Source organism: Plutella xylostella, chromosome 10 (genome assembly GCF_932276165.1).
Source record: "Plutella xylostella chromosome 10, ilPluXylo3.1, whole genome shotgun sequence".
NCBI classification, from domain to species: domain Eukaryota; kingdom Metazoa; phylum Arthropoda; class Insecta; order Lepidoptera; family Plutellidae; genus Plutella; species Plutella xylostella.
Window position 1 is genome coordinate 9,405,448 of NC_063990.1, and position 25,180 is coordinate 9,430,627.

At 37.4% G+C, this 25,180-nt stretch overlaps 5 protein-coding genes across 9 annotated transcripts; 3 read left to right on the forward strand and 2 right to left on the reverse strand.

Annotated features, from left to right (window-relative positions):
• The first annotated feature begins 345 nt into the window (after positions 1-345).
• LOC105383694 (small integral membrane protein 14) lies at positions 346-3,687 on the forward strand. 2 transcript variants are annotated; one of them, XM_011553786.3, is made up of 4 exons: positions 346-525; positions 785-861; positions 2,057-2,245; positions 2,890-3,687. In XM_011553786.3, exons 2-4 carry the CDS (start codon positions 787-789, stop codon positions 2,923-2,925), a joined length of 300 nt encoding a protein of 99 aa, XP_011552088.1. In that variant the 5' UTR covers positions 346-525; positions 785-786; the 3' UTR covers positions 2,926-3,687. The 2 variants fall into 2 exon arrangements, with proteins under 2 accessions (XP_011552088.1, XP_048479467.1); XM_048623510.1 differs by lacking the exon at positions 346-525 and adding an exon at positions 550-637.
• Positions 3,688-4,042: 355 nt separating this feature from the next.
• Positions 4,043-9,684, reverse strand: LOC105383719 (zinc finger CCHC domain-containing protein 8 homolog). Its single transcript, XM_048623509.1, has 7 exons — positions 8,848-9,684; positions 8,188-8,363; positions 7,621-7,819; positions 6,954-7,085; positions 6,270-6,450; positions 5,731-5,969; positions 4,043-5,525 (listed from the first exon to the last, which is right to left on the reverse strand). The coding sequence occupies exons 1-7, from the start codon at positions 9,547-9,549 to the stop codon at positions 4,947-4,949; spliced, it is 2,208 nt and encodes a 735-aa protein (XP_048479466.1). The 5' UTR covers positions 9,550-9,684; the 3' UTR covers positions 4,043-4,946.
• A 180-nt stretch (positions 9,685-9,864) lies between these two features.
• On the forward strand, positions 9,865-13,065 carry LOC105383696 (28S ribosomal protein S22, mitochondrial). The gene is made up of 7 exons (XM_011553787.3): positions 9,865-10,047; positions 10,130-10,359; positions 11,346-11,470; positions 11,590-11,647; positions 11,781-11,989; positions 12,322-12,502; positions 12,845-13,065. The coding sequence occupies exons 1-7, from the start codon at positions 9,927-9,929 to the stop codon at positions 13,058-13,060; spliced, it is 1,140 nt and encodes a 379-aa protein (XP_011552089.3). The 5' UTR covers positions 9,865-9,926; the 3' UTR covers positions 13,061-13,065.
• A 184-nt stretch (positions 13,066-13,249) lies between these two features.
• Positions 13,250-17,559, forward strand: LOC105383720 (MORN repeat-containing protein 3). The gene is made up of 5 exons (XM_048623511.1): positions 13,250-13,454; positions 13,538-13,601; positions 13,677-13,927; positions 16,979-17,166; positions 17,347-17,559. Exons 1-5 carry the CDS (start codon positions 13,310-13,312, stop codon positions 17,455-17,457), a joined length of 759 nt encoding a protein of 252 aa, XP_048479468.1. The 5' UTR covers positions 13,250-13,309; the 3' UTR covers positions 17,458-17,559.
• Positions 17,436-24,901, reverse strand: LOC119693703 (calcium release-activated calcium channel protein 1). 4 transcript variants are annotated; one of them, XM_038117957.2, is made up of 4 exons: positions 24,641-24,898; positions 24,048-24,123; positions 22,918-23,067; positions 17,436-18,797 (listed from the first exon to the last, which is right to left on the reverse strand). In XM_038117957.2, the coding sequence occupies exons 3-4, from the start codon at positions 23,053-23,055 to the stop codon at positions 18,294-18,296; spliced, it is 642 nt and encodes a 213-aa protein (XP_037973885.1). In that variant the 5' UTR covers positions 23,056-23,067; positions 24,048-24,123; positions 24,641-24,898; the 3' UTR covers positions 17,436-18,293. The 4 variants fall into 4 exon arrangements, with proteins under 4 accessions (XP_037973885.1, XP_037973884.1, XP_037973887.1 ...); XM_038117956.2 differs by having other exon boundaries at positions 24,537-24,898; XM_038117959.2 differs by lacking the exon at positions 24,048-24,123 and having other exon boundaries at positions 24,796-24,901.
• Between the last annotated feature and the right edge of the window lie 279 nt (positions 24,902-25,180).

The following is a 25,180-nucleotide window of genomic DNA, read 5'->3' on the forward strand; positions in this document are numbered from 1 at the left end:
GTTTCATATTTCATAAGATAGATATTTGTACTCGGGTCTTGGGTGTTGATATTTATATCAGCTGTCCGACACCCATAACACAGGTTCTGCCTAGCTTGGGGTCGGATGGCCGTGTGTGAGATGTCCACATAGGTATTTATTTATTTTATAAAAAGGACACTAATAAAATTCCACCCTAAAATGGAACTTAGAATAAGGAGTCATACTCAGAACTCTGCCCTTATCTATGGTGCTGAATCTATGGGTACCTATCTTTCCCATCACTATTTCTTCTTTAAATCGATCGATTACTATACAAATATATTTTTAAACGCTGGTCACCCCAACTTCTGATTGGCTACAGCTGATTAACGATTGCCAATCAGCGTTCAACAAGCACATAGCACAAAAATGTCGTCGCAAAATATTATTTTGTAGATGTTTGTCATATTTTCTAATAGTATTTGATAACGTTGTTCACTTCTAACGTAATCATACAAATTGTATTCACAAGTTTAACAGTGTCTAAATAATAATTTATAGCAGGTATACACCGCTTTCGTATAATTTAGTGACTTTCTCTTGTGACAGATGGTCCTTGACCAGTGTTTTCTTGTAAATAAAAACAAAGCCGTGGCAATCATAATACGGGCAGAAAGTAAATTTATGTAACACCTAGCAAAGCCTTGTGCATTGTACCATAACTTATCACAGTTTAGTGCCTAGCGGAAATGTAGTTGCTTAAAAATTCAACGACATATTTAACTTGTGGCAAAACTATATTTTCCCCTTTATTTTGGTGCAGAAATGGCTGACGAGGGTATGGACCCGTGCGAGTGCCTGTGGAACCACGAGCTGGCGATGCGGCGGCTGATCTCGCTGGTGAGTGCGGTACTGTAGCCTTGAGTCGGCGGTGGGCGTCACGACTGCAGATTACAGGCGAGGCGGCTAGAAAACACGACTGATTGGTAGGTGGAATTTTCCGTGCAATTCGTCGGCTGCATAATGTAATGCACTGACTTTCAATTGTTTTGCTGTTCACACGATATACTGTACCCATTGTATGTGATACTAAATTAAACAAAATATTTTAGCATAGATATATGTAGGTACCACATATATTTCTATTAGGATCATCCAGGATTATTTCTAGGTACTATCAGGATGAGCATGTATGACCCAGAATTGGTAATCATTAGGTTCTGTGGTAACCCTTAATTAATAACAACCTATTTTTCAATTTCAATCTACATGCATAATGCATATACCTAATTTAACTAACACCAAACAGTAGTTTCTTATCAGTTTCCACTTGTACATGTACTGTACACTACTGATTACAATGTAGGCAATAAGTTTGTCTGAACTACATTTGTATATTTATTAATTTAACACATTTGATCATGACTAGACTAGCATTTTTTCTTAAAAAATAGTTGTTGTATGATACACACTCTTTATTTTATGTCCATTAATTTTCATGTATACATAATTTTGTCAAAATCGTGCTATAGCAGGTTCATTCGATGACTTCAAGTCACCAGTTGTGTAAATATCGGATGGTGATGATATGAATCAATTTTATAGTAGTTTAATTACTACTCTTGCGTAAGTAGGAAGTAGACACACAAGGACTTAATCATCATTATCAGCTTAAAATCCACTGCTGAACAGTGGTCATAGGCCACTTCCAAGGCTCACCTTTAAGACCAATGGTCCTGCAAGCTTGATAATATCTCAGGACAAATCTATCCCAGCAGTCATCAGACTCCCTCACAAACTCTAACTATCCTAATGCCCTGATTACACATACTATAATGGTATAATATTGAGACAGTATCATCGGCCAGTCTTCTACCAATGAATGACTAGCAATTGACCGAATGCTCGGCCGAGGATACTGTAGGATACTGCCTCGCCACTTCACCTTGTAGGTGTAACTATATTCCATTCCATGTGGAAGGACATCTGATACAAACAGAAACTCTACCCTTATTCGAATTGAATAAGGGTTCTGTCAGATTTCTTTTGCCGTGAAACAAGGTATAGGGTATATAAGCATAATTTCTGTCTACAGCTTCGTCAAGGCCAGTCCTACTGCACGGACACGGAGTGCCTGGAGGAACTGCCGGGGCCGGGCGCGGGGGCGGAGGGGGGAAACTTCATGATCATGTTCATGATGCTGGCCGTCGCGCTCGCCATGTACATGCTGCGCCCGCGCCGCAACCGCCTCGCCGACGCCGCCAAGCCCGCGCGCAATTCACATGTAAGTCTTGTTTTTGCATGCTGTAATTTATGTAAACTGTTACAAAGGATAATCTAGTAGTCCTAATCCCATAGTTGATAACATAATCATAAATTAAAGATGAGGAACACACAACCAATAGAAAGAGGATAAAATGTTACTCCACCATTGATTGACTTAGTTACATTTTAGATTTGGGTTTGGTGGAAATTGTAGAGTAACTGTAGCCAATAGGCTGGATCAATATCCATAGTTTTATTTCCGATGGCTGATATTCCACAGCATGGAGAAAATTGGATCCAACTGACCCATCAATGTGATGAAATGACCCATCACTTTGGTGAAGTTGGACTCAACTGTAAAATTAAAAAAATAATAGATCTTACTTAATCTACTGGTGTCGTTTAGAGCTATTAAACGTTAGGTAGGTAATTTCTTCAAAGATGACGTGGTTTGAAAGTAATTAACTTTATCAGTATTTTTGGTTTAACTGTTAATGTAGCTGCTAGTTTTACCAAGTAATTAACTAACGATAATTGCTTGGTAAAACTAGCAGCTACATTGATAGCATAAATACCTACCTGTAATCGTATTGCGCAAATAGGTAAAATTGAATCATAGCAGTTAAATCTATGTTCTATCAAATGTATATAATTCTGTTTCAGGACAGTGACGACGCTCCCCCCACTCCCAGGATATAACCTGCAGGCTCCTCCCGCGTCGCGACCACTAGCTTCAGTATTCCAACTTGAGTTCATATTGAAGTAGACAACTTATGTATCTGTTTTGTATGTATCGGCATGTCGGATAAATACGCGAAATCTTGGCAAAACGTTTAATTTTCTATATACAACTTAGTACCTACCTAATTTAACCCATTCATATCCCTGAAGATTTTTATGGAAAAAAATATAGAAAACCATGACAAATTATCCATTTCGAGCAATGATTATTGCTATGGATCGATAAAGCAATTAAAATACATGTGAGTAAAAAAATAAATGAATGATTATGATTTCGGAGGCGTCTCCAACTAGCGAATGTTCATAAAATGTACCTGTGGTATATTCATCATATAGTTACATTTTATTTAAGATTTAGGCAACTTCTTTATATTATGCCTATTGATGTCACATGCGATGAACCATCACAACTTGCAGATTTTCTATTGCTAAACTTTATTGCAGTAGGTACAATCAAATAATTGGCAAAAAAAGTTTAGGTCTTAGGAATAACAATTGTTTTAAAACTTAAGTAAAACGTACGTATAATATTAAGATTATCTGTCGATTTTGTGCAATAATATTGGATGTTCATTCCAAAAAACTTGTGCACTTTTACTATCAGTGCCGATTTTTGTTCAACGTAGTGGTTCAGACATTATTATTATCATTCCATCTTCCATTTTTATAAAAGTAAGAAAACTATTTATCTATACTTAATAAACAATATCTACTTATGTATCAAAGCTATTACTTATTTACAATTACATTTTCAATAGACTTGGTGCTTTAGTTTACCTCCTTGATTCTGAGATTTATTCTATCGTTAGGACAACCCAGTGTTGCTAACTTAAAATTAAACAAATGATGACTAAAGTCACAACATTGTTGAAAATCATTGATCTGACGTTCTAACTGAACCTAATGTTAATGAATGAGTTACAAAATGTTTTCCTGTGATTGACCCAATGTAGAAAAAATAATATATTTGAGAATACCTTATTTGCATTATTTTTTAAGAAGGTGTCAGTGTACAATTTTCAGTATTTGAATAGTGATATCAGTCTCAATAATTTATTTATTTTCTTTGATCACAGATTGATGGAACGAAATGTATTTTCGTTTATTTGTTTGGGAAATTATTTGGAATGAAATTCTATCTACTCTTCTGAAATATTTATAAATTTAAACATGATTTATAGATTGTGTGTAAAAAATAAATCGTTATGACACCATAAAACTGTTTTATTAATCAATTTTGAAACTATCGCGATCAAGTACGATAATCATATATAAATAAGTACTTAATTAAAGGAAATATTGCCATAATGGTAAAAAGAGTATTACCGTTCAAGATAAATATTTCAAGAGGTAAAATTAATAAATTTTATTTCTTTCTAACTATATCCCATTCCACGGGGAACGGCATCAGATACAAAGAAAACTGAACTACCCTTATTCGAATGTATGATGTCTTTACCAGTGGAATGGGATATAGACTTACGTTTTTTTTGCCTATGAAATCAAGAGTAAATTAATATTTCATACATTACAGTGGTTCTCTGAAACTTTAACTCAAATCATAATGTACATGAACATAAAATATTTTTCACAATTTAGATTAGGGAGGGGGGAAAGAATCTGAATTAATTTTACTCCACGACCGACCGACTTATACATAATGTCTTATGAGTAGTTGTACAAAAATATGTACTTATATTCAGTCAGTTGTAGACTTATTTAAATCCTAGTGAAATTCAGACCAGACAGTGTCGTTCAAAATACTTGTATCGCATTGCAAACCTCTTTTAAACTGCTAGTTAATGAATATGGGGCTAGGTCTGTATTAATCTGCTATACGGATGAAAAAATAAGATTCACATAATCCCAAGACTCAACAAGACACATACAAAAAAGTCTGTTTTCACAGTAGAATGTTCACTGCAGTATCACTGTCTGTTTGTCCATCAGTCTGTCACCTCCTCAGAGGCGAGGGAGCACTATGAGTCGTGTATCCTGTCCAATTCCGTCTTCACCTTTTTCAGAAGAGTACTAATCTTTTTATACTTCCCAGTAGAATCCGGAAGGTTCTCGAAGTTGATGACGTCACAAATGTCTTTGGCAAACTTATCATCACTCGGTAACTTTTCGTAGGAAGAAGCGATGTTCATAACAGGAGTACCGTATAGGGTTGTTTTAACGCAGCCCGTTTTTGGCGTCTGTGGTGTATCCGGACCGGTTTTACTCTTCGTGCTATCCGCAGAAGTGCTTGGCACTTCAGTGCTTTCTACTTTATCTTCTTCCACATGCTCCACATCAACATTGTCTGTGGTCTTGCTAACCTCTGTATCATCTATGGTCACCACGTCTATATTCTCTGTTGTAGAGTCTTCTACTTGCTCTGTGGGCTCGGGTTCGTTGTCTATGGTGACCACGTCGATGTCGAGGCTGCTCTCGGTCCGGGAAGGAGACTTGGCGGGCGTGCCGGTCTCCAGGGCTGCTAGAAGGAGTCGCTTCTTCTCCTCCAGGTCTGCTAGGGACGGGCTTTCGCGGCCACTGCTCGGTTTACTGGGGGTCTCCTGAAAAACATACAAACGAATGACAATCGCAGATGCCATTATGATGACGTTTAGAACACACTTATTTCTAGCTATTCTTTTCTAAATTAATTTCGACGTTCATTCCGTCATAATTCAAGGGATGAATGATGACGGAATTCATATTCGACATTCATCTCTTAACTCCCCTTAACTAGTCGGTCTAGCTAGCCACTACAATACTCACATCACAATCTTCATCCAGCACAATTATATCATCAGGCACAATGGTATCATCGGGTAGCGGGATGTCCTCTGGTAGTATGCTGTCGTCAGCGGCAGGCGGCGGCGGGGGTGAGGCGGGGGGCGGCGGGGGCGGGGGTGAGACAGGGGGCGGTGGGGGCGGGCACGCCGGCGGGGGAGGGGGAGGGGGCGGCGCCTCGTCTGGGAGAGGGGGCACTGACGGGAAGAGAGGTGTGGAGACGTCTGGAAATGAAGAAGGCGAAGGTATATTATACGTTCGGAAATATGATGGTATGATGAAAACAGTCCAAGATATTGCTATTGCTCCCGCTTATCCAAGAATCCCCTGAGCAAATCTTTCAATACAATGGTCGTTAACGTTTTATTTATCCTAACCCAAAAACCTATAGCTATGTATTAATACTTTTTTTTTGGTTCTTGGTATGACGTTTTAATATTTTACCAAACCCACTTTTGAGCTAATTGTATTTTTCAGGAATAAAGAAACTTTAGTGTAGTGGTTTCAAATAAAAGGTATCAGACCTTCATCATCATCCAGCTCCATCTCGGCGCTGCCCAGCACGGTGGCATTAGGGGACGCGCTCGGGAACAACGCCAGCTTCTTGCGCTTGTACGCCATCATGGCGTTGGGCGCGAGGACGGTCAGCATCTGCATCTTGCTGTCCTGCTCTGACATGGGCGGGAGCCCGTAGCAGTGAGCTTCCTGGAGGGAGATAGAAGATTTTAAGTGTAAACATAACTCATTTATGGTGGTGTTGCCAACATATAAATTGTCACGCTAAAATTAGGGATTGAAAAGACAGGTAGTTCGTAGTGGCAGATAAATAAAGAACAGAGTATTCTGGTGCAGGTAATATATATAGTATACTATACTAGCTGCGGTGAGTGACTGATAATATGCTGGTAATGAACCTTTAAATGCGAAGTTCAGCTTATAATTAGTCTTAGGCTCGTCCACGACGCCAGCGGGCGGAGGTGGCATCAGGTTAAATACTGGTACCTAATTTACTCTACCTAATTTAGTCTGTAGAGGCGGAGATATTGTTTGTATGTAATTTTCTGCCAGAGTAAAACTCCGCGCCGCCGTGGCGTCGTGGACGCGGCCCTAAGTGTGGTAATGGTAACACACTTAGTACCTACCTAACGTATGCCAGACGTGCGATGTTCACATCGCGTGTGTTTACTGACTGATAGTGTCATTCATACCTCGATATACCGGGAGCTAGCGGGCACGTTGAAGCCGGGGTAGTCGTGTATCTTCTTGATGTCGAACTTGTCCTTGCTGCCGGGCTCGCTCACCTCGCCGTCCTCCTCCTCAGGGTCCAGTACCGCTTTACCCTGGAATATACAATAGGACATATAACTGCTTTATAAAGATAAAGCAGAAAAGTTTAAATATTTAATAGTATTTCGATCGTAACTACATGGCGTAGAGTTAAAAGTATAGTGGCAATATTTCAGCCACTGCCTGACATAGGGTTAACTCCAAAAAAAGGTAATCTTCTTCGAACACAATAGCTAGACTACGGTTTGTCACCTTGTCACCGTGGTGAAAGGAGTAGAATTAGCCAGTCAGATTATTATTCAGTTGCTTTGTCACCGTGGTGAAAGGAGTAGAATTAGCCAGTCAGATTAGTATTTAGTTGCTGACTGCTCAAAGGGTAAGAGGTACAAACTTTTTATCAACATTCAAACCCTTAAACTTGGCCAGCGTGGTGGACTACGCCTAACCCCTTCCTTCATTGGAAGGAGACCCGTGCCCCAGCAGTGGGGACGTGATCGGTCGATGATGATGATGATGATGATGAAACCCTTAAAGTTCCTTGCCTAATTTAAAACCTGCAGAACTGTTCACTAAACAACTGACGCTCACCGTAGAGTCAAACATGGTGATCCCGGAGTGCGAGATCCTCGCGTCCTCCAGCCAGCCGGGCGGGTACCCGAGCAGCCGCATCCTGTACACATGCATCGGCAGCTCGTCGCGCCGCAGCCCCAGCGCGTGGCGGAGCGCCCCCGAGATGCGCCCCGGGGTCAGGTGACCGTACTTTTGCTCGTCTTCCACGTGGTAGCGGCTGCAGGTGGATGGTGGGATTAGGGTAGAGTGTGTTTGTGTAGAATGGATGTAAAATTATGGTTGGTTGACCGCATCCCAGAATGGTATGGAATCAACTAATATTCATTGTGATTACAGTTTCAGAGGGTATGGAGTAATGTAAATGGCATTAATTTAATATTGCTATTTTGCATTCATTATTAAAGTCGAATAATGTAGGTAATTTACATTTTGCAGACCTATTCTCTAAATATATATTACCCTGTGCCACAGATCTTTTTGTCTTCATAGGTCCCATGCTAATTAACTTGTCAAAGAACTATCCCTTTCCATATAGAAGTGGCTATAATTGCCTGATGCTCATGAAGTGGAATAAAAATTACTTACCCAACTCTGTTGGCATTCATAGCTTTTCTCTTCTCCATGATCTTGGCATTATTCCTGGGTTCGGTGCAGTCCCGCAGCTGGTGAGCTCCATCACAGTTGAAGCAGCTCGGCCCTCGCCGCGGGGTGGGTGGGGGACTGTCCTCCTTTGCCACTTCATGGGTTAACACTGTCTCCGCCTGAAATCATGGAAATTTAATATCAGCTATGATGTGCATATATGAATACTATTTATTATATGATAGCATAGGCTGTGCAGGGATCAAAACTAGTTTCATTACTAGTTTGGATTTTTTAAGCTTATTTTAGAAACCTTACTATCAACTAAAGGATTTTTTTTTTTATTTAGTAGTCATACAGTCATGTACCAATATCTTCTTTTGTGATTTAAATTCTGATGCAATCTATTCATCCCTTCTAATAGTATTTATGCCCTAAATACTCTAGTTTTATAGTTTAGTCTAGGACAGTGATATATAGGGTTCATACAACATATCTCCCATTGGCCCTTTTGGATTGAGTGATTTGATATTAAACATGTAGGTACTCCATATTTCATGATAGGTAAACATTTTGCCACTACTGTAGACCTACATAGACATAATATGTTAAGTATTTGTACACACATAAATAACTTCAGTAGTTTATGAAAAACCTAGTTACCTGTCTGTAGTATGGAATTTCAAAGTCAGTACTTTCACAAGGTGCTGTGTCAATGAAGAAAATATTATCTTCTTTATCATTAACTTCTTCAGGGGCTGGTGAAGCCGTAGTGAGGTCGTCTCCTGTTAGGTCTTCCGGCCAGATATCTAATTCTAAGTCAGTCTCATCTCCAGAACCTAACTGTTCATCCTCATGTAACTTTATAAGTTTAAGCATAAATTCCTTAATCTTTTTCTTATATTCTACGGCTATTCGCTTGTTTTTAAACATAACTGTAACTAAAGGTGTCCTATTCTCGCACCCAACAACAATATTATCTGGACTATCCTGGACTTGATTCAGGTCAGCAACATCCTCACTTAAAAGTATTATGCTGTCGTCTGCAGACGTATTTTCAGCATCCATAAGGTCTTCTTTATCAATTGAGCAAACATCAATGTCTGTTGACGCTGGAGGTGATTTCCCCCCATTTTGTGTTTTTGTTGAAGGCGACAGTATACTTATGGCATCGTCTGAAGATTCAACATCAACGACTTCTAAACTATCGCCCACTTCGACACAATCACTCTCTCCGTCCGGAGCCGAGTTATTCAGTGTACGACTCTTCTTAGTTTCATTCTTCTCTTCATCACTACTACTTTCTAGATCTTCTTTATCTAATTCGTAAATTATGTCGTCAACTACAGCTTTTCTTTTGGACATTATGTGCAAGTAACTTCATAAATCTTTTATTTTTACCTAGAATAGAACCAATTATAGGAAATAAAAAAGAAAACAACTAAATAATAAAATTCCAAAACAACAATTGCATTTTAGGTTAGAATTGTATTTTGACAGTTAAAATAATACATGGATAGTCTGTGTCAAAACGGCCATAGACTACGTCAACAAAGGATTGCTTGGCAAGTTCTGTCGTAAACTCGGAGTAACCTCCTCTACGCTATCGGCTAGAAGACAATTTATCGAAAAATACCGGTTTTTTTGTTGGTCTGTGATTCTTAGAAAACTATATTTTTGTTTTGTCTATGCTTTATCTTTTCAAAAGTTAGGTTATGTTGTTTTAAAATAAATTATTAAAAATGTCCCTTTTATTCAGAAAACCTACAATTTTTAATGCGAAAAATGTGCTACTTAGACAAAACGATGTACAAATCTTACTTTTAACGTCTAAAAACTTTAGCGCTGTGCCTACAATTTACGGTAACTAAAAAAAAAAACTATATAATTTCCTGTTTGTTTCTTGCACTCTACTGATATTAATTCAATTAATTTCGTTTCATAGATGGTGAATCAGATCCAGCGCCGAAGTTTTTCTCGTCAAATGTCCAGGTTTTGCTGAAACGCCTAACAAGACCTGACTTCAACAAAGTTTTCAGAAAGAGGACAAACAGTGGCTTTCCAGTTCTTAAAACACCGCAGTATAAATTCCTGACGACTGAGCAACTCGAAGCCGAGGTTGCCAAGTCCCGCGCAAGGGCCGATCAACTTTTACAGATGCCCCCAGTTGTTAAGGTAAATATTATTTAATTTATTCAGGTTAGTGGTAGCTCTGTGAAGAATGCTATACATATAATGTATAACATAGCGTTCTGTTGTTTCTTCAGAAAGGCTTACCAGCTAAATTTGTGTTAAATGCTAGTCTATACTAACTATTTCATGCTAAATGCTAGGCCTAGTAACCTCACAGTAAGGGTCTCAGCACATAATTATTTAAAGTGTAATATAAACAGATTACCTCTGTCAACTAGGCATTTGCAAGCTCACCTTCTACTGGTTGACAGAAGAAAAGAGGCCATCACTCTATGTTAAGGCTATATTACACCGGGGCAACACTGTGCGGCATTGAGGCATGCCACAAGGCCGCATGCTACAAAGTCAAAAAAGTCGCACATTGTGGCAAGAACCGTGTGGCACGACAACACCTTGCGTCATGTGGCAGACTGTCGTAACTTGTATCCGGGCACAATGGATTCCATGCACCATTTTTCGTGCGTCAAAACAGTTTTCAGTTAAAATTAGTATTGGATAGTAAAAATTTTAAATAAGGCACCATTGTCTGAAGACTGAGACTGAGACATTATGAAGTCATCTTCTTTTCCACCAACATTTTTTCTTCCGTTGTATAGCTACATGGCTTAGCAGTGCTAAATAAGCTGCTGCTAAAGTTACTTGATCAGCCATATTTTATGGTGTATGTATCCCCTCGATCGAACTAGAAGACCAGTCACTCCTTAAAACAGCATAATGCTTTGGAAATTATCCAGGCACGATGTTGCCTCGGCGTAAAATAGGCTGCCGTATGCCACATATGCCGCAAATGCTTTCTATTTGTAGCATGCCACAAGGTGCCGTATGCCACAATATGTAGCATGCGGCACTGTTGCACGTTGTTGCCTCGGTGTAATCGAGCCTTTATGCTTATATGTGCTGTGTTTGACTTTAGTATGTTTACCTGCAATGGTGGGGTTGTAGTTACTTATTATTTTCTTAATTTCTAGGTTCAGACACACATAAAGGAGGTATTATCAAGAGATCCAGCCCTTATTGGCTTTGACACAGCTAAATACATGTTTACAGATATCACACTGGGTGTGGACAATCAACACAGAATTATTATGGAAAGGTGTGTAATGAACTAATGATACATTGAAACTTTTACAAAGATAGTCTTTGACAAAAGTTTATCTACTGAGAAATTTTCTTGTATACTGTACAGTTATATTTTATGTTTGATAATTTCAGAGATACAGATGGTGTACTGCAGAGTTGTGATCCTGATGTTAGAAAAAGGTTAAATCAGGTAAATTTTATATACCATTAGAACCTAAATTCCTCTAAACTCTCAACCTGGAGTTTGAACCCTTTGTTTTAAAATATTTATGAATAAAATCTTAAATAGATTCTTGTTAATTTGTACTCCTTTACATTTTCAGATATACTTCCCAATCAAAGGTCGCAAGATCAAGGAGCCGGTGATGTTCACAGACCCGGAGCGGTTCAACAGTCTGTTGGACCGGGAGCAGTATGAGTTTGTACTGGACCGAGCATGCATACAGTATGAACCTGATGAGCCCTCCTACCAGAAAATTACTAGTGTTGCCTACCAACATGTGGATTCTAGGAAGAACTATGGCTTGTTAAGGTGAGGAGAGGAGTTATTAATATATTAATAAACACAACAAGTCAATACAAATAACTCAGAGATTAAAAAGCTATGATTATGAGTTCTTGAAAATGAAGTTTTAAAAATAAGTACAGGGTGCAAAATTGCAAACAAACCAAAAGAGAATCACATAACTGGTATTTTTGATTATATTTATTACACTTTCTATTGAAAGAAAGAAAGAAAGATAAAACTTTATTTGACAATGACAGTGAAAGCTACTTGACTTTTATTAGTTGCTATTTCTATCCTATTATCAAAATTATACATCTACTAAAATTTTAAAATACCATACATACTTCAAATTTCAGATCAACCCGTCACTTCGGTCCCTTGACCTTCTACCTGACGTGGCACCTTAGCATGGAGGGCCTGCTGCTGGAGCTGCTGCAGAACAACGTCATCAGGGAAGCTGTGCTATTGGTCGCTCTGAGGCAGGAGGTGCACGGCGATGTGGCCAATGGGAGCTCGGCCCAGGGACTGGTTGCTGAGGTGAGATTAACAAAATACCTACTAGTTGGATTATACTATGAAGAGGCAGATACGTTTTTACAACCATCGGTTGATATAAATAATGTGGTACTTTATCTTGTAAGATGATAATGCAAAGGAATTATAAAAAATATCATTACAACATGAATGTAAAAAATGAAGAACAAAAAATGCATGTGCCATTTAGGCTGTTCTTTTGGAATGTCTAGTAGGAATATTATAATGAAAAAATTGCCAGCTATCGTTAATTGTTTAATTGTGCTATAAATATTTATAAATGGTCACGACATAAACTTTAATTCAGACAACCAAAAATTAATCGAAAGTAATAATTATTTCCAGATAATGAACACGCCAATCCAACTGTCCAAGCCAGAGAGCCTCACCGAAGAGGACATCCAGTTGGACACGAAGTGCATCGACTGCATCGAGCAGTACATCTCGGCCAACTCTTCGATGAAGAGCCAACAGGAACTGGCTCTCCAAGGGTTCCGGGAGTTCTACCAGCAGCTGATCGACCTCAGCCGCGGAGTGAGGAAGGCGCATGGAAACGCTTAGTTGTATTATATATTATATAGTGTTTGTAGATGCATTTGTGGAATAAAGTTAGTTAAGTGTTATTTGGGTTTGATTTTTAAAGTTTGTAAAGTGCGTATTGTATATGGTTCTCTATCTTAAAACAATAACTCAGTGTTGTACAGACTTCATGATGTTAAACTTTTTGGTTGGTCGGTTGTATACAGAGTAGTTTTCATGAGGTTTTGTCATTTCACTGGGCGCAATTTTGTATATTTTTTGTAAATAATAATGCCCTTTTATCGAAAACCTAGGAACTTTACACCTTTGTCAGTTGAATCAGAAAAGAAATCCATAAAAAATGGCCTGCGCCATGCTATTTATACATCAAGACTTGACTATTATAAAGGGGATTGGAAGAATGATAAGAAAGAAGGTAAATATGGTGCTGTACACACATATAAAGAAATATTATCAATATTGCAGTATTTTGAATGTAACAGTTTATACTTAATTCAGGAAAAGGCCGATTCCTAACAATCAAAGGTTATTTATATGAGGGCGACTGGTATCAAGGATTCAGGTAAGTTCAAATGTAATTCACACAACGTCATTATTAACTTCTATCTTCGCAAACATTACATTAATACCCTTACAGGCATGGTTTTGGAGTTCTAAGCTACCGCGAAGCAGAGACTGGAATTTTTAAGCTGAAATACAGAGGTGAATGGGTCAGGGGAAAACCGGAAGGCATCGGGTGGATGTACTATGAAAATGGCGACATGTATTTCGGTTATTTCAAGAGAGGGTTGCGCCACGGCTACGGCAAAATGTGGTTCAAAGATGGAACTTTGTACGTCGGATATTGGAACAAGGATGAGAGGGATGGATTGGGAATGCTCGTCGAAAGTAAGTTTTTCCATAATATACTTGCTTACCTAATTATAGCCAAGTAGTTGAAGTAGTTAACCTATTATAAGCTTATCATAATATTACTTACCTACCTATTGTCCTAGGCCTCGCATCCTTTAACTATATTTAGATACACTTATCATATAATTTCATTTTCTGAACAATGCAGCGTAAGTCACATCAGATCTAACCGCAGTACCTTTTAGCAGTATCATCACAACAACAACTGAGGCGGCCATCGACATAAGAAACAGGCTAGCGCATCGTATTGGTGACATGGTCAAAACTAGGGTGCGTACGATGGCATCAGTCCTGGTAAACGGCTTTAGAGAACATGTCGGTTGCCAACGCCTGATAATTGACGAAGCCCTGATGAACCATTTCGGGGCAATCGTAATGGCCGCCCACCTGTCTCGTGCCTGTGATATTGCTCTGATCGGAGACATCAATCAGCTACCATATATCGACAGAGAGAACCTATTCGAGCTTAGGTACAATCGCCCAACACTGGTAGCAAACATCACCCAGGAGCTGTTGTGCTCATACAGAAACCCCATGGATGTTGCATACGCCCTAAAGGAAGTATACTCAGGCATATACGCAGCCACAGCGCGCATCCAATCCCTGCAGCTGAAAAGGTTAACAGACGCAGTAATTCCCAAATCCCAAACCAACACTCTGTTCCTGGTGCATACACAGGAAGAAAAAGAGACCTTGACCAGCCAAGGGTATGGTGAAGGAATGGGCTCACGCGTCCTAACCATACACGAAGCACAGGGATTGACGTACGAATCCGTTATTATCATTAGAACAAAAGATAAAATAAAGCTGCATGATAGCGTACCTCACGCAGTAGTGGCGCTGTCGAGGCACACCACCACCTGCACCTACTATGCGGATGACACCGAGGACGCTATCGGCAACCTCGCTAAAACGGCAATAACAGCGCCAAAGAAACGCATCCTCGAGTACAATCTAAAAATGGCAGTTAAGAATCGAGACGAAGAGGTCATTGCACTTTCTGGGGAAATGTTAAGAAGGCATAACGGGGCGGAATAAAACATAAAATATAATTTTCGTTAAGAGCGCAAAATATAGGCCAAATTGATTATTATATAATTATTATAAAAACTAACAATTAAAATAAGTTATCTTTAAGAACAGAGTCACACACTAACATCAGGCAAAACATGACCTATAACGACTGAGGGGCCGAGCCATTGCCAGGTGTCTACTAAGTTCTCCGAAGAAAGCTGGCATTGGCCCTGTCCTTCTTAAGTTTGTTGCCATTTCTAATGTAAGTGTGACTCTGAAAACCATTAATAAAAAAAAAAAGAAAAAAACAAAAAGACATTTCTTGTATAATGAGATACACGGCTGGGGGTTTTTAGTCGGTTAACGCCCGACACTACCTGGGTCCTCTTCCCAGGTGTCCATGTGGATTTTCCCCCAGCAGTGGAAAAAAAAAAGGGAAAAAAGAAAAAGAAAAAAAAAAAAAAAGAACAATATATATATAAAAGATAGAATATATATACCTATATATAAATGAAACTTCCTTACCGAGTAGAAAGTAGATAAAAGAATTAAAAACTATCTCATAAAAATTACCACTCTTCAAAAGGCACGGACATAAAGTCTGTGGAGTGATAACAATTTCTTAAAAAAAAAAAAAAAAACCGCAGTACCTATGCAATTTGACAATTTTTCAGCGTTGCCAGAATGTTACAAAAGTAACATTTTACGTTACTTTTGACCCTCTTGTGTTACCTCCATGTTACACGACTCAATATGTTATATTTGTGTTACTTTTTAGATTTTCTAGGAAATAAAAAAAACATGAATGAAACGATTCCAAGAATGATACATTTTTTTATTTGTTACGTTGGCTTGTACTTGATTTTGTGAATTGACTAACGATTGAAAATCTTTTAACTTCGTCGTGCCGCATATTCACTCATTCGCGTGAGTCGAGTGTATTTCGCAATCATCCATCCCGGTTTCTTGGCGTGCGAACAAGTGAGTCGAGTGAGGTTCACTCTAAGCTTAGTCTGACTAGCAGCGAATCGATCAGTTGGTACTTTTTTCAAAGTTACTACCTAATACTGTTTCATTGTTTTTTTTTTGTAATTTGCGTTGTGATTTGTTAAGTAAATGTTGCATTCATTATTTTAATCCAATAAATGAGTACGTTTTTATGGAATCAGTCATTTAATAACGAGTCGTGCTTGCAACTGAAATAAGTTTTGACTGACATTGACTGTATGTTTTTAGATTTTTTAAATTTTACCGAATAGGACAGGAAAATTATTTTACTTTTTGTATAATAAACTGCCATAATAAGTATTTTGTCGGTTCCCATATTTAAAAAGGCCATGTTACTTTTCTCGGGAAAATGTTACTTTTTGATCTGATTCGTGTTATATTTGACTATCTGCCACTGGCAACACTGCAATTTTTCGGAGGCCATTGGCATATAATATTCAATTTGGTCACCCTAATAAATAACATAACCTAAAATTGCAATATAAGGGAATTGGAAAATTTTTAATAACTTGTTGAATGAGTGATTAATCCATGATAAATGATGACTTTCCTTTAGTAAAACCATTTTTATAATTTGTAATAAGTGCAACATTGCAGATTTCCTTGGATTTTTTGATATTTTAATGAATTTATAATTCTATTGTGTGTGAACTGAGGGACCACAAATTAATACGAAATTTATAATATAATCAAAGTAAATTTATGTTTTTGATCGAGGTGTACAGCTTTAAATGATTTTTACTAATTATGTAGTAACAAAGGATTCCTCAAAACTAAATACTTTTCTAGAAATTGAAATTATTTTTTTGTGCTGAGGGACCATATTAATGTCGAAAAACTTTTGAATTAATTATTTACAAATTCCAGCATTCGTTTTACAAATTAAGTTACAACTTTTACTAAATGTTTTAGTTACCAAACCTACAAAGAAACATGTGGTCCCTCAGTGCACACACACACCTCCTTAGTCCTTCCTTATCATCTTACACTACCTACCTAACCCAGGATCCGGCAACCGCTACGAAGGCAACTGGCAGGGCTCCGCGCGGCACGGGCTCGGCCGCTACTACCACCTGCACACGGGGCAGCTGCAGGAGGGCTGCTGGGACCACGGCGTCTGCGTGCGCTCCAAGATGGAGGATATCATTATACGACAGTTCTGCGATTTGCCCACCCCGTATCCTATACCGCCGGTAAGTGGGGTTTAAGTTTTCTGTATTACCTATGAGGTGTGTAGGTTGACTTTATAAAGGTATATTGATTTAAGAATGCTGACTTAATAATGCCTATTGAGATACAATACAAGTGATAAGAGGATTCCTAATTACTATCTTCTGATTCATCTCTTTTCACCAATTTATTTATCTCCTCAGCAAGAATTATACGACGCAAGAGCGATACTTGAGGGAAGCGAGTTATGGTTGAAACAAAGACTCGGGGACATAGACAAGAAACTACAACATTGTATCGATCAAATGGATTAATTTATTATTCAACTTCAGATCACTGTTTAAAAATGTGTATAAAATTGTTACCAATAACTGTTCATGAATGAGCAAATAAATTCTTATTCTAAAACACTGAAATATTATGTCATTAATATATCACAGAGATCCAAATCTTACGCTCAATTGTATAAAGATACGTTATTTAAGTAACATGTCAATTAATTGTAAATTATTTTGTGAATTGTGAATGCACATAGGTTTATAGTAGGTAGGCGACTTAACTATCCGCCTAGGGTCTAATTATAAATCCTAAACAAACAAGAAATGTTTAGGAATAATTAAATTATTTGAACGAAATAAATAACATTATAATTTAAATAAGATAGATGTCTCGTGTATTAAGTATATACGTACTACATAACAACTAAAGTATATTGTCCTTTTATCATGATAATGGAGATTCTAGTAAGAAGTCATGTAAAACAAAGGAATCTAAATGTTACAAAATATTTGGTAGGGAATGGAAGGGTGTGTAACTTTCCGTACCCAATTCTTATAATTGCACTTAGCTGAGGTACAAAATATCCATATAGGCAATTTAGTCTTTCTTATTGAATAGTAAATCTTATAAACCTAGTAATAAGGAACTAAGAAGCGACTAAATTGCCCCGCACTATCTAGCTGCAAACTATTCACAGTGCACACGCGCGCAGTTCATGCACATTATTGCCCTGAAATAAGTACAATCTAACATCTAAGTACCTTTACAATATGCACCATACATCACTTACAGAGGTACTTAAATAAAATTTCCCTGAAAAAAACTAAATAAGTAAACAATCCAATACTCATATAAACATGTACAATAGTAATCATACGACTTGCTCCTGGTCTAGTAGCGTGAGGTTATTCATGCGAGCATTGAGCGCTTCCAACTCTTTGATCCCGGTGACCGTCACCTCATACTTATGGTTCGCTAGAGACATGTAGAAATGAATCGCGAACGCCAAGAAAACAATCATGACAGGAATCAGCACGACACAGGCCGACCACGCTGCCGTCACACTCAAATCATAAAACTTAACCCAGCAGAGAATCGCTATCTCTACTAAGAACAATATTAGCCCTAGCAGGGTAGAAAACGCCCAGGCTATCTCAATGTACCAGTGCAGTCTTTCATGCGGCGACTCGTGGACGAGGGCAATGCTGTGTAAGTTGCCCACCGCCTCGATGTTGGGCAGGATGCAGGTGCTGATCATGAGGGCCAGCATGTGCACCGCCACAAGCAGCGTGGTGCAGACGGTAAAAGCCACCAGCATGGAAGGAGGCACCTTGGTGGACTCGGGAGGGTTGAGCTGCACTTCCACCATGGCTACCTGGAATATGGTAAATAAGGTGTAAATGATAGTTTGTAGTGGAAGATATTCTTTTTGAATGTGGCAACGTAACGGAATCTACTATTGTATAATATACTCTACGTATTGGTCTGTGACTAACATTATTAGTACTAAGATAATTTTTAAGTCGCTGACTGCAGAGGGTGCGACGCATTAAGTATAAGGTGCAGTTGATATGGCACCTCCTGGCAGAGGCTCCTTATGTGCACCCTCTTTGTAGTAGAGAGACCTACTACCTACGTAAATCGCTTGCCTTTGTATTTGAACTAGCTTATCACGCCTTTATCTTCAGGAAAACTGCATTTCTAATCGTAATTACTAGGTGTCGAATAAAACCTATACTTAACTAAAATAGGTAGGTACTCGGTACTCGTCTATCGTCGTGGTCAATATTAATAATGACATAAAAACGCGGCTACAATAGAGACATTGTGTACACACACCATTCTCACGACCTTCGCTTCACACATTTCATTTACACAAGTACAATAAGGGAACACCCAAATATTCCGAAAAACATTTTTCCGAATTTGATAACCCCGAATATGTAATTTACGAAATATTGCAATACCGATTTTTTTAAATACCGAATTATAATAATCACGAAAATTATAATTTCGAATATTATAATCACGAATATTGTAATTACGATTGTTAAATATACGAATGTTAAAAAATACGATTACTTTAATATACGAAAAATAAAATACCGATTTATTATAATCACGAAAAAGTCAAATCCCGATCGGAAATATGATAATTCGTGATTTTGACAAAAAAACATAAACGTCTTTAAAACTTTAGAACCAAAACCAAAAGATAGGTGCGACGACGAGCAAAGCGAGGAGGAGCGTGTTAGGTGCACATAGATATCGAAAAACAAAGCGGAGCGCAGCGAAGCGGAGCGGAGCGTTTCAAATATAGAGCAAAACAATTGCTAGGATTTTTATGGTGTTTAAACTTAAAAACCTTAGGACCTAAACCTAAAGATAGGTGCGACGACGAGCAAAGCGAGGAGGAGCGTGTTAGGTGCACATAGATATCGAAAAACTAAGCGGAGCGGAGCGGAGCGTTTCAAATTTAGAGCAAAACAATTGCTAGGATTTTTATGGTGTTTAAACTTAAAAACCTTAGGACCTAAACCTAAAGATAGGTGCGACGACGAGCAAAGCGAGGAGGAGCGTGTTAGGTGCACATAGATATCGAAAAACAAAGCGGAGCGCAGCGAAGCGGAGCGGAGCGTTTCAAATCTAGAGCAAAACAATTGCTAGGATTTTTATGGTGTTTAAACTTAAAAACCTTAGGACCTAAACCTAAAGATAGGTGCGACGACGAGCAAAGCGAGGAGGAGCGTGTTAGGTGCACATAGATATCGAAAAACAAAGCGGAGCGCAGCGAAGCGGAGCGGAGCGTTTCACATAATATAGCTTAAAAAATATTGTTTTTATACGCATTATGCTGCATTATTCATATAACCATTTCTTGTTATCTAAGAAACATTCGGGAATTTGTATTTTCGGAATATTAAAACTTCGGGATTCGTAATTTTAACAATTCGATATAATAAAAAATCGTACTTTTGAAACATCGAAATAATAATATTCGGAAAATTGACTTTCGTCATTTTAATAAAGGTGTTGTTTGAAATTTCGTTTATAAACTATTCGTGATTTTCGTTATTCGGAAACTTAAAATTCGGGATTGTGAATTATTCGGAACTATGAAATTCGAAATTTAAAAAATCGTTATTTTCATATTCGTAAAAAAGTAATTCGGAATTATGTAGTGTACCCGTACAATAAAGGTAAGTAGGTGCTAACCAGGTACTCTCATAATTTTGAATTGTCTACTTACTACGACACGGTGCATTTTTAAATGCAAATGGAATTCGTGTTGATTATAAAGTAGGTCTGTGTCTGTACACTTGGTCAAATAATAATCCTACCTAAGTTCCTCAATCCTGCTGAAAGGCTAGCAGAATGGACAACATTTCATTTTCTTTACCCTATATTTTTATTAGCTATTCGGAAAGTTTATAAAAAATTAGGGGACCCATATTTTTTTATTTTGTATAAACATTAATTTTTGCATGTTATTTTTAACTTTAAAGTTAATTATTTTAAAAACGGAAGTGACGTCACATATTAGGGTCAATTTTTATTTTTGTCTTTTGCCTTAGTCTCGAAAAAAACATAAATGACACTTACAAGTGAAATTTAAACTTTGTTTACATTCCAACCAACAAATGGGTCATTTTCAAATGACATTGATATTTCTGATGATACACAGTACTTACTTATCATGTAAAAAAATAAGCAGAAGCATTTTTTCAGCTGTGTAGGCGGTGGCATGCACTGGGGCATATTATGTAGAGGTCATCTCTTAAAAAGTACTAACCATTTTGTATGATAATTAAAAAAATAGTCAGAAAAGAACACGCACTCACGCCTTGTACCAATGTACTCCCTTGCGGGGTAGGCAGAGGTGCATTGCTGCACCCACTTTTCGCCAGAGTGTTATGTTAGTCCCAATGTAATAGGGGGCGGGCCTATTGCCATTTTACGGGCACATCCAAGACCCGAGAACAAATATCTGTGTTTAAACAAATATCTGCCCCAGCCGGGAATCGAACCCGGGACCATCGGCTCAGTAGTCAGGGTCACTAACCACTACGCCATTCGGTAGTCAGAAAAGAATTAATGAAAATGACCCAAATAAACAACAACGTCACGATAAAACGTCAACGTCATTCAAAAATGAAAGTGACAGTTACTTTGTTTTTAAATCTATACGCTTTGATCATCAAAATGCATCGCACCTGTTGTATGACGTCATCAGCACTTTTTTACTATTTTATGATTTTCTCGAAAATGATACATCCAAAAAATACAAAAACATTATTTTTGTGGCCTTTAGAGCTAAATCTCGAAATGGTTTTCGATTTATAGCAGCTTTAGTTTTTTGAAATGTTGTCCATTGGAATGGGATTATGCAGATATCAGTAGGTAGATAAGTCTACCTAAAAAAAACCCAGAACTTTATTCCATTTTTCTCACATAAGTGCACAAGTACCTACAATAAATACTTATTTTATACTTAGTCTCCTATCTAAAAAGTACGTGCCGAATGTACTCATTCGACTATGACTACTCATGGCACTGTTATTTTTGATACAGACGTAATTATTCATAATTATTATCATCACCGGCACCGAATGCATCCGTCTTTTAACTCAACTAACATATTATTATTATGTAGCTAGATACACTACACAATAATTGATTGTTTAAATATTTTACGTCATCGTCATACAATGCGGAATGAGATTTGAGAATAAAGGATATAAAAACCAAAGCATGAGGTCATACACTCTGAACATAGGTAGTTTGACTCCTATCGAAGCAGTCAGTTCATCGGCAAGCTGATTAAGTATCAATGTCTTTCTACATAGCATCCTGATTTGATTACAATGGCACACTATTGGTTACGCCGATGGCTGACCATCATATCATGTAAATTTTACTGAACACAATGCTTTAAAAATGGCAAGTAGGTTCAGAAATAGATAGGTTTCCGTTGTCAAAATTTTACTCAGGTAGGTAAGTGTGTTCGTTCCCCACTGTAATTATAGATACATGAGTGTTACACTTATACCTACAGTATACATTATATAACAGTTATAAGTACCTACCTATAACCTAGTTCCTTATCAATTGTTTGATTATTCAGATTTGTGAAACGATATCTTTAGTCTGGTGGCTGTTTGGATTTGCGGCCTGTAGACATTATCTGTAAGATAACCAAAACTATGTGTGTCAGGCGATTTAGTTAAAGATATCAAAAATATAGGACTGATCTATCCGGTAGTAGGTAAATGGATAGGTTTGAGGTCAGAAACCTATCCATAGTTGAAGATTGTCGGCTGATGATATTAATGATTTAAGATCCTCATCATACGAGATAATGAAAGAGGAAACATTTATTTTTATAAGTATGAATGTATTCCACGTTTTATACGGAAATTGAAAACTTGTTTTTGCTATTATTGCATGATAACTTTCAGTTAGTTTAATACTAAACATAATGCAACATATCTCACCATAGCGAATCCCGAGAGCAAAGCGGAAGTCTTGCTGGAGGCCTTCAGCTTGGCGCGGCTGAGCTGCAGCTTCCTCCAGGACAGGTATGCGGGCGTGTGCAGCCCGTCCGCCGACTGCAGCGGCGCCTCGCCCGACATGGTGCACTTGTGCTGCGGATACAGATAACATATGTTATTGGTTTCTTTAGGGGTTTTTCAAGTTGGAATCGCGGGCGCAGTCACCTAGCCCCCACAACATAAATAATTGGCATGGGTGAGGAAAGTTTCATGTAGAAACTACTTTGCGTAAAAAATAGAATATATGTATAGCAGTAGACTGCTGATAGGCTTAGGATGATGCTGAATAGGTATAAGGATACAAGTACTATGTCTATAACGGGACCACGCTACAAAATGTTTGAAATCTTGTAGTCAATTGAACTAAAATGAATTTGTTTAAAATGGATTTCCCTAATAGTGACCAGAGCTCTGGAATTTTTTGTTAAAATCTCACCCCATGGATTTAAGTTTTTGATATAATTCTGGTTAAGGGAAGTGTGTTTATGTGGATGAATTAAAGCCTTCACAGGGGCCCAGGTAAACTGCTAAAATATTTGCTTATAATGTGAGTGTTTCAGATAAATGTAAGGAGACTCTAATTATGATGATTGTAATAATGATGATGTATAACTATTTTGTATATGCCAATGTAATTAAAACTTCAATTTGGAGTTCAGATTAATTCACAAGGTTATGTAAAAATTAGACATTGAACATGCAAGCTTCATTTTATTAAGTATCAGTCATCATGTTAGTAATTGAAACTTAAAAACCATTTTTTTTTAAATAATTTAACTGTCACTGTTATTTAACTTTAATATCTTTTAGAAACCAAGTTATATATATATGAAAACATAAGAATTTAAGACTATTATAAATTTCAGAGCATACTTTTATTTCATCTGAATAACAAGTTAACTATTGAAATAGAAGAAGTATCTTCAAATAAGCAATAAATACGAAATTGTTTATGTACATTCACATAATAATCAACAAAATAGATTAGAATGATATTGAAATAACCTACTGAAGATTAAAAGAACATAGCTACAAAGCACTACCACCTCTAAAAACAAGTGTATAGAACTCACATTAAGTTAACACACAGGTGAGGAAAGTCTTCAGCTTGCTGTATCACACACGGATATTACAACTCAACTGGCTTCCCTGAATGTAACCGTTGGAAATAAATTTAAAACCAATTGATTCTGATAATGAAACCAGAAGGACAGCATTTGAATAAAGACAATTAATTCATAATGATAAAGAACAGGTTTGTCAAGTGTTGTTTTCTTTTTTCAGTTTTAGTTGCAAAAAGTGTATAAATTTGTGCATATCACGTATAACATAAAAAAATACAAAATAAACTGTTATCTAAAAATAGCTATGTCACACAGTAAAATCAAGCAAATAAATAAGCTTGTAAATTAAATATTTATACTATGTAATATCTCAGAAAAATTAGTGAGTTATTTCATTGTGTTTTTTCTGTAAGAAATAACTTGACTGTGGAAATCAGATGGTCAAAGAAGCTGGATGCAAAACACTATTTACAAAGTTGAAGCTTCTGGAAGGCATACCTTGCTAAGTTTGGGACACCAGCTATTAGATTGACCGTACCGACTGCTAGGGCTTACGCAGCGATAGTTATTTCCAACTGAACTGGCTGACCAAACCGACATACCTAAACAATCGCACGATAGTCCCAACTTCAGTCGACGAGGTCACCAAAACTACGTTAAACCAATCCAAATTTAATCCATGAGCCAGATGAAAGGTTACGTATGTGATGTGTTAAGGAATGCACTATTGTGATGTGGCAAACATTTGTAAATTCACCGTATATTTTGAAAATAATAATGGTTCAATCCAATTCACGGGAAGGAAGACTAAAAAATTATGACAGTGACAAACCGAAAAGATGTGATTTAAATGACAGTTCAAGTGTCAATTTGACAGTAAAGTGTGCGATAGTGATGGGTTTTATAAATGTGGTGGCATTACCGGTTTTTATATTCTGTAGTATAATAATTTTATATAAGAAGATTTTGAGAATAGTACTTAAATAATCTACAAGGCAACACGTTCAGGATAATTTTATTTTTAAATCATATGTATATTTTTCGATACATTACATCTTAAAATCTGTTATATCTGAAAATAAATGTTTAATAATTTAATAATTTAATTTAATAATAATTACCCACTATGATAAAAAAACACT